Source organism: Cervus canadensis, chromosome 25 (assembly GCF_019320065.1).
Source record: "Cervus canadensis isolate Bull #8, Minnesota chromosome 25, ASM1932006v1, whole genome shotgun sequence".
Classification (NCBI taxonomy): Eukaryota; Metazoa; Chordata; class Mammalia; order Artiodactyla; family Cervidae; genus Cervus; species Cervus canadensis.
Window position 1 is genome coordinate 34,671,735 of NC_057410.1, and position 8,865 is coordinate 34,680,599.

General features: G+C 43.9%; 1 protein-coding gene across 1 annotated transcript; it reads left to right on the plus strand.

Moving 5' to 3' along the window:
• The first annotated feature begins 5,789 nt into the window (after positions 1-5,789).
• On the plus strand, positions 5,790-7,123 carry CCER1 (coiled-coil glutamate rich protein 1). Its single transcript, XM_043447477.1, has one exon. It carries the CDS (start codon positions 5,880-5,882, stop codon positions 7,083-7,085), a length of 1,206 nt encoding a protein of 401 aa, XP_043303412.1. The 5' UTR covers positions 5,790-5,879; the 3' UTR covers positions 7,086-7,123.
• The last annotated feature ends 1,742 nt before the right edge of the window (positions 7,124-8,865 follow it).

Below are 8,865 nucleotides of genomic sequence, written 5' to 3' on the forward strand. Positions count from 1 at the left end.
GGATAGAGTGAGAGAGAGAAGGAAAGAATGAAAAGAGAAGGAAAGAATGAAAAGAAAGAAAAAGGAAGACAGGAAGGAAGGAAGAAAGAAAGAAAAGAAAATACTGGGATAAAAAGAGTATCATTATGCAAAAGCTATGGGGTCAGTTGACATTCTCATGCGCATTATGACTGCCTACTCACAAGGCTCCTTTACAGATGTAATTCATCAACTCTATAAGGACAAAGTAACTACTATAACCCTGAAAATATAGTATGTGATAATAGCATTCCTTTTAAATGTATCCCATTTAAATGACCACTTTAAACACATCACATTCTTAACTGAAAGCTCTGATTCTAAAATTGATCCCTGATTAAACACAATCTTTTTTCCTTATGGCAACAGTTTTTCTTCATGAATATACTACACACATTTCTTTTTCTCTAAATATTACAGGTTCTTTTCCAAGGGGGAGGCCATTGCATTTTATTGTCCCACATTATAGTGTACTTTAAAGCTATTTATAAGCAAACATCTCCATATTGAAATTCCTAAGTAATTCTCACCAAATACACATATTTCTCAGATAATAGGACTACAATATATTTTGCTAATCCTCTGAAAACCTTGAGTTGTTGTAGGGTTAGTAATATTTTCAAAAGGCAATAGCAAATAATACCTACACAGACTACTATTATGAATGTAAAATTCACACCCTTACTTCTCTTTAAATCTGTAGCAACACTGTCTTTGTAGTTATTTTATTATAAACTTTCCCTTCACAATTTACTTAAATAATATGAGAATCATAAATGGAAAATATCACAGTGGCATTCCCTGATGTACAAGGTGCCTCATTAACTTTCAAACACCAAAACTTTCCAAATTGTGGAGAGAAAGCAATGAGTAATTTTGAATCCTTTTCTCACTTTCAAAAAGTCGGAAAGGCTTAATATCTTGCATTTAGTCTCTGTAACCACTAGATGGCGACGACATTTTAAACTACATGAATATCTTCAGGGTGGAAAAAGGCAAGTTTTTGAGAGTGCATAAAAGGAGTTATGTTTATATTACTTTTTGTATATCATAGCAACACATTGATTACAAAGATAAATCTGAAATATGCTTTGCATTTCATTTCTCTGACCAAATGTATCAGGTATATCCCACTTTTCTCTGAAGAATTTTATTTACAAGTTTAATTAGCTGAGCTGAGCTCTCCAAAATCCAGTCAAAAAAATGCTAAAATCTAATAAATATACCCAATTCTACCACTCCAGGAAAAAAAAGGATAATTAATATTGGCAACCTGGAGTAACTTGATATATGTGATAAAATATTTTTTATAAAGTGTCTAGCTTCAGTTTCTTTGGTATAAGGACTTTTACTGACTGAATCTTGAGTTACTACTGCCATCAAGTGTTAGAATTCATTCTTTTCAAGTCACCCAAATGCACAACCAAGACTGCAGTGTTTTCAACCTAACAAAATAACACTCTGAATAACATAAAACAGAGCAAAATCAATGCTGTTACATGGCACTCATTAGAATCTCAAAATGCAGCAGTATCATTAAAATCTCCCAAGTTGCAACTAGTTGCTATAAAGGACATATCTGACTGCCTTTACTTGAAACGTGTGCAAGCAGACTAAAGTGATCCCCAATGGTTTCCTGCCTGTTGGCATACGTGCCTTTGGCATCCAACCTCTCTTCTTGAGCGCTGGTAGGACCTGGGCTTTGCTTCCAGCCAAGAGGATATGACAAAGCTCAGGGATGTCACAAAAGCCAAGCCCCATGATTATGATACACACATGTATGTGTCTCTGAGTGTTCACCGTGCTAGGAAGCACGAAGGAGAGGCTCCTGGCCAGTGTGAGAGAGTGAGTGGCCACGTTGAGGAAACTCATGATGGGGATCTGCAGGCTGCCTCTAGGACCACCGTTGTCCTCACCAACCTGCCATTAGCCTGCAGACCTGAAGACTTCCTCCAGCCAACATGCAAGCTAAAGTTTAGGGCCTTCAGTTAAACAGCCACAAGGAAATAAATTCTGCCAATAACATGAATGATCTTGGGAGCAGATTTTCCCAAATTGCGCTCCAGGATGAGAGCACAATCAGCCAAATGCTTATATCATAGCCCCAGGGAGATCCTGAGCAGAAAACACAGCTAAGTTGTTCCTGAATCCCAACACTTGGAAATGCTGAGAAAACAAATGTATGTACACATTGTTTTAACTATGGATGACTAAGTTTGTGGGAATTTTTAATGTAGCAATCTAGATGGATACAATATATAAATTTATGGTGTGTTGGGTTTTAATGTTGAATCAAAGTATTTCCTTTTGCAGTATTTGAAGAATACGGGTCAATTTTAAAAGTCTTTAAAATTTCTTAACTGCATTTCTGACGGTGATGCTTAACAAGCTCCAGTGCTAATTCTCTTGGGTAATTTACCAGTACATGAACAATCAGTATTATAATGTAAATCTACTGAAAAAAAAACAAAAATCATAAATGGTAATTTGCTGCTTCTCTTAAGAAAAGGAAGACAATTCTGCATTAATGTTATTAAGTAGGGAGGACAGATTTGAAAGATATATATCTCACCACGGAAAAAGTGTATAAAGCCAGTATTACTTATATAAAGTTCACATCAACTGATCAAAAAAATGCCCTTAATTATCCTTGAGGTAATTTTTTAAAGAAAGAAACAGATGGGAATTCCACTAATCAACATGCTCAATTTCTAAAGATCTCAATTAAAACTCAATATCATATACCATATATGTTCTTAGAAAAATAAATCTGGAATAGCACAGTTCCAACTTCAGCATATCAGGGGGTGAGTCACCACCAAGTGTGTGAGAGTCTGTCCAAAAATGGACACTGGAGGCTTAAAATGTCAGCATTCTGCCCTTGGACTCAAGCAAACGTGTCTCCTCAGCAAACCACAGAGCAAATGAACTTGAATGATGTCTGTGGAGTCTATAAGTCCCATGTCAAAGGGTGGAGTGCTGATCCAAGAACCCCTGTACTATTCTCAATTTTCAGCCAGGAAAGTATCAATGACCTTTGCAAGCATCAGGGCTTCCCCACATTGTGCTTCTCTGTCATTTAATGGAACCTTGTATGGACTCAGTTCCCAGTGGGCAGTGTTCCATTTTGCACAATTCCACGGAGCACAGGAAGGTAATAAAGGAATATACTTGATAGTTTTCTGTAGGGTCAAAGCCGGTGGTACTTTTCTGCTGTTTCTCAAAAGTGGGACAGGAAAAAGGACACAAGGATGGGGACATCTAGTCTATTTTTGCTTCATGCATAAGGTTAGTTATCTTTACACGTACTGTATCAATCTCTTGACAAGTCCTAAAACATGTAAGTATGACAATGATGCTAGTTCCCAGTTACTAAGTGCTAAGTACCTGTGCTAAGTACTTTAATCGATACTTAATCCTTAACATAACTCTATGCAACAGGCACTATAACTGTGCTCATGGTATGGGTAAGGAACTGGAGGCTTCCAGAAGTTAATAGTTGCTGAGTTGAAGTTGAAGCACCTTTATTTTTTACTGTTGTTATTTGGTTGCTAAGTCATACTTGACTCTTTGCGACCCCATGAACTGTAGCCTGCTAGGCTCCTCTGTCCATCTGATTTCCCAGGCAAGAGTACTGGAGAATGGGTTGCCATTTTCTTCTCCAGGGGATCTTCCCAATATAGGGATCCAGCCTCAGTCTTCTGCACTGGCAAGCAGATTCTTTACCACTGAGCTCCCCGGGAAGCCATTATTATTATTATTTTTTATTAGCCCTTCTTTTTTAGAGCAATTTTATATTCACAGCAAAATGAGAAGAAGGTACAGAGATTCCTCATATACTCTCTCCCCCATTATAAACATCCTCCACCAGAGCGGCTCATTTAATTAATAATGAACCTACAGTGACACATCATTATCAACAGAAGTCCATAGTTTATATTAGGGCTCATTAGGGCTCCTCTTGACGGTTACACCTTCTACAGATTTGGATAAACCTAGACTTCCCAGCGGAGAAGGCAATGGCACCCCACTCCAGTACTCTTGCCTGGAAAATTCCATGGATGGAGGAGCCTGGCAGGCTGCGGTCCATGGGGTCGCTAAGAGTCGGACACGACTGAGCGACTTCACTTTCACTTTTCACCTTCACACATTGGAGAAGGAAATGGCAACCCTCTCCAGTGTTTTTGCCTGGAGAATCCCAGAGACGGGGGAGCCTGGTGGGCTGCCGTCTATGGGATCACACAGAGTCGGACACAACTGAAGTGACTTAGCAGCAGACTTCCCAGATGGCACTAGTGGTAAAGAGTCCACCTGCCAACACAGAGGACTCAGAAGACACAGGTTCTATCCCTCCATTAGGAAGATACTCTGGAGGAGGGAATAGCAACCTACTCCAGTATTCTTGCCTGGAGAACTCCATGGACAGAGGAGACTGGCAGGCTATGGTCCACAGGGTGGCGAAGAGTCTGACAGGACTGTAGGGAGTCATTCAGGGTAGGCTCTTGTCTATTTAAACCAAAGCCCATACTCTTTAACTGTAATATTACAGAGGCTCCCAAGGTACCATGCTGCCTGGTTAACAAAAAGACGAAAAGAAAAACAACTGGCACAGTAGCATTCTTACAAACCAACCCATGGGGTACATCCTGGTAATGTTTAATCAAAGCACATGTACATGATATACTACAGTTAGTACGGAGCTTCACCACACAGATTCCCTGTTCTCTTCATCACAGCCCCGTTTAAGCTGTTTGGGCACTGCAGTAACCTCACTAAGAATTTGGGCTAAGAGGTCAAATACGTTTAAACACTAGCCCTTAAATTCACTGACCTCACAAGCTCGGGTAAATTAACGTCTAAGCTTCCTAACCTACGAAACGTGGTAACAAGACCTACCTCACAAAGTAGGTGTGAGGCTTGTGAGCCATGAGCCCACCTGCAGAGTAAGCACACGCAATGAACGTCTGCCATCTGGTTTTATGCATGATGAAACAGCTCCAGAAGTTAGCGCAGGGGCCACAATGTAAGGCATGGTGCCCTGTCCCCGACTCTAGGGGCTTTCTCTTTACCCCTTCCATCACCCCAAAGGTGTAGGATATTATTTCTCAACAGACAAGTTTCTCCCCAACCCCTGCCTCTGGGTTTGGCTGAGGGTCCATCTTCTCTAACCCAGGACCTCAAGGTGGTTTGAGGGTGCAAAGAAACGGCCTCAGGCGGTTCCTAACGTGGGCTGCACAAACCCAGCCTCCGCCCTCCCTCCCGCAAGACCTACGTCACAAGCCCCCTGCGAATGTTCACTGGGCACCTGGTTCCGGCCGGAACCCCACCTCCACGCCGGGGGAGAACGATCTCAACCCCAATTGGCTGTCTCCCAGGGCAACCAAGGATGCGGTGGGCACGCGGGGCCCCGGCCGGTATTTAAAGGCTGCCGCGGCCCACGCCACCCCAGTCCGGCCCGGACGGCGACGGTGAAGCACCTGGGTTGAGAGGGAGTAGCAAGGTAACGGCGCGACCCCTGCCTCCCCCCCGGCCCCAGCCCGCGCATCCAGTGAGGCGGGTGTGCGTGGGACCCCGGAGCGGGTCTCACCGCGCGTTGCCCACCCACCATCCTTACCCAGCCCCAGTCCCACCCAACCCGCCTGGGCAAGACAACTCGGGTGCGAAGGATCAGAGCTTACGTGGAGAGCGACTGAGCGAGCAGAGAGGCGGGGATCCTTCTGGAGACAAAGGCGTGATCCCAGCGGCGGGCACGTGGTGCTGGGCAGAGAGAGAAACGAGGCCCTTGAGACCGTCAGATCTGTCCAAACGCGACGACAGCTTCTAGGGCGCTACCGTGTCGACCTCTCGGAGCACCCTGAATCATGACCCAGACCCTCGACACAAAAGAGGATCCTCTTAACTTGGGCGGCGGCTGGGCATCCTCTGCCCCGTTAGGCACCTGGTCATCCGGCCCCCGAAGGCGCAGGGGCGCTCCTGTTTACAGGCGGCGGCCTCGCTACGGTCCCAAGGCCGAGTACAAGCCCCCGAGGAACCAGCCGAAGCAGCAGTACGGTCCAGGCCCTTGGTTCCAGCCACCTCGGCGTCCCTACTGGGCCGTGTATTCTAACCGGGGGCGCTGGGGAGGGCCCTGGCGCCCACCTCCAGCGGGATTCTGGAAGCCCCCGGGCCGGGTGCAAGTGATCCGGGTGTATGGCCTGCATCCGCTCTGCCTTTGCTGCTGCTCCTGCTGCCACGGGCCCTGGAACCCCGGCTGGGCGAGGCCCCCGGGCAGGAAGAAGCGCTGGGGTCGCCGGGGCCGCGGCCTGCGCCGCCACTCTCGCCGCTCCGCCAAGAGGAGCCCTCCGGTGGATCTGAGCACGCTGCTGCGGCCGGTCAACCTGTACGGGTGGCGCGCCCCCGGCATGCGGGCGCCGCGCAACACCACGCAGTTCATCATGAACCAGATCTACGAGGACATGCGGCAGCAGGAGAAGCTAGAGCGCCAGCAGGCGGCGCTGCGGGCGCAGCAGGCCCAGGCGCGGGGCACAGCCTCCCCGGAGGGCGCCTTCGGAAACGACGCGCCCCCTAGCGGTGGCCAGGAAGACGGGGCGCCGCAAGATACTCGGTACAGCTTTGGGCAGAATCCCTCTCTCGTCTTCAGTCCTGACCCAGAGGAGGAAAAGCAGTCGGCCACCTCACAGCTGGTGGAGGAAGAGGAAGGGGAGGCGGAGGAGGAGGAGTGGTGTGACGAGGCGGAGTGTGATGACCAGGAGTTGGAGGGGCAGGAGGAGGATGAAGAGGCAGAGGCCAAGGATGAGGAGGAGGGCGAAGAGGCTGATTATATGGAGGAGCAGGAGGAGGAGGAGGAGGATTTAGCGGAGAAGATAGCAGAGGAAGAAGAGGGGCTGGCGGAGGATGAGCAGACGGAGGAAGAGAATCGTTTGTCTCTGGAAATGCCTTTATCATTCCTAATGGGGGCTGAAGAAGAGAGAGAGAACTTTATGAACTGTACGTATTTAAGCCCCAAAGAGAGAATTCCCCAAGTGCCACAGGAAACACTCTTCATGGTACAGGACATTAACTGTTAAGACATCGGGAAAGGGATTGAGGAATGCGATGGAACTGATTGGAGGCTAAAATGAATTAGCCACTTGTCAAAAACTAATGAAAAAGTGAGTTCCATTAATAAACCTATCTATGTAAACCCCATCTTTGGCCATTATAAAACGTTTAAAAATTGGTGTGTTTGTGTATGACTATGGGTGTGGGGAGGGAGAGCTTTCAAATATAATTTAACTGGAAATGATTAAAGGCCAAATATTTTATTACTACAGCTTGAATATTTCATTTGGTGTTTTCTCCTCTAGATGTTTGAGGGGTTTTTTTTTTTTTGTTTTTTATTTAATAATTCTCTCAATGCTGAAAATGTTTCCTTTTATAACAACTTCATACATCATCTCTACCTAATGAGCTTGGAATGAACAGTTATTTTGACTGTTAGATGCCTAAGAAGCATGTACCATGTTTATTAAATGTTGGTCGGTACTTTTAACATGATAGGTGAAACCACTTTAAAATGCCTATTTTAATTTTTTTTTTCTTATAGATTTTCCACCTTCAGAGTTCATTTTTGAGGGCTGTATTTTGGTAACCCCGTTTGCAGTGTCTTATGGCATCGCTCATTATATTCCTTGTTCCACAGTGCTATGGATCTTCCTCAGAAGAACATGAAGTTGCTTCTGTGGAACTGGTTATCTGCCATGGCCTCCGCAATCCATAAATCCATGAATGGAGAGGATTCCCCATGGTCAGAAGTCAACTTGCACACCTAGTTAAAATCTAAGGTAACTGCAAACAATGGAACATAGATTTTGAAGCCTTGTTCCTGGATATATTCCTTGTCATAAGTTCACAGGAATAATAAAAATAGATTTTGCAGAATGAAATTTTTAAAGATGATTGGCCTTTTGGGGGTGGAATATCTTTTTTTTTTTAATTTTCTTTTCCAATTGTCTTCCTTATAAAGGAGAGTAAAACAAATACGTTTAAGTGCAAGCTTGTGTGAACTAGTTTCTGATGTCTAAACAATTACCTATAGAGAATTCAACATTCAGAATAACAGCTTTTATTCAGATATTTTTAGGAATAATACAGTTCTTGGATCCTTGATTCTCATAACTTAATAGAAGTTCCAGTCATAGCATATTTCCAAAATTCCCCTAAATGAAGGATTTGAGTCCAGCTTCTCAAAAATCACATCTTTTGACAAACTATACTACTAAGTATAGTCTGAACCACCATTCAGTATTTAATGAAGAGAAGACTGTAGGGTGATCTCTTACCTGGATGCTGATTTTATTGCAGCTTTTGGGGGTGATAAGCTTAAGCTGTTAAAAAAGATAATAAAATAATTAAAGTGTTGAATGAAACTACTGTGCTTCTCAATTCTTATTTTTGAATATCAGACATCTTATTCAGTGGTCAACAGGATGAATGTAAGAAGAAAAACTAATGCAAAGATTGTAGGATTATTTTTTAATGATACTAAACAGTCCAAACTACAGTAGTGACTAACCAAACATTTATTATGCTTTTAAGAAATCATTATTTTCTGCAAGATGCAATTTTATGGTGACCTATAAAATTGACCACCCATATGCATTTCTAATGCACAGGGGGAAACCAAGAATCCTGCTGCTGATACTGATCAATAAATCCTTACAAGTCACAGTCTAAAAATACTTTCTCCAAGATACTCAAGTAATCGCTAAGTTCTCATTAAAGAAACACTTTCATTTAGGACTGAATTTCTTCACAATCATATCTGGTCAGTTCTCAAATTATTCTTAGAAAAGATTCCACTTTTAC

Excerpts from the sequence above, each read along its gene's own strand:
- CCER1 (XM_043447477.1), top strand. The coding sequence starts at position 5,880 with ATGACCCAGACCCTCGACACAAAAGAGGATCCTCTTAACTTGGGCGGC.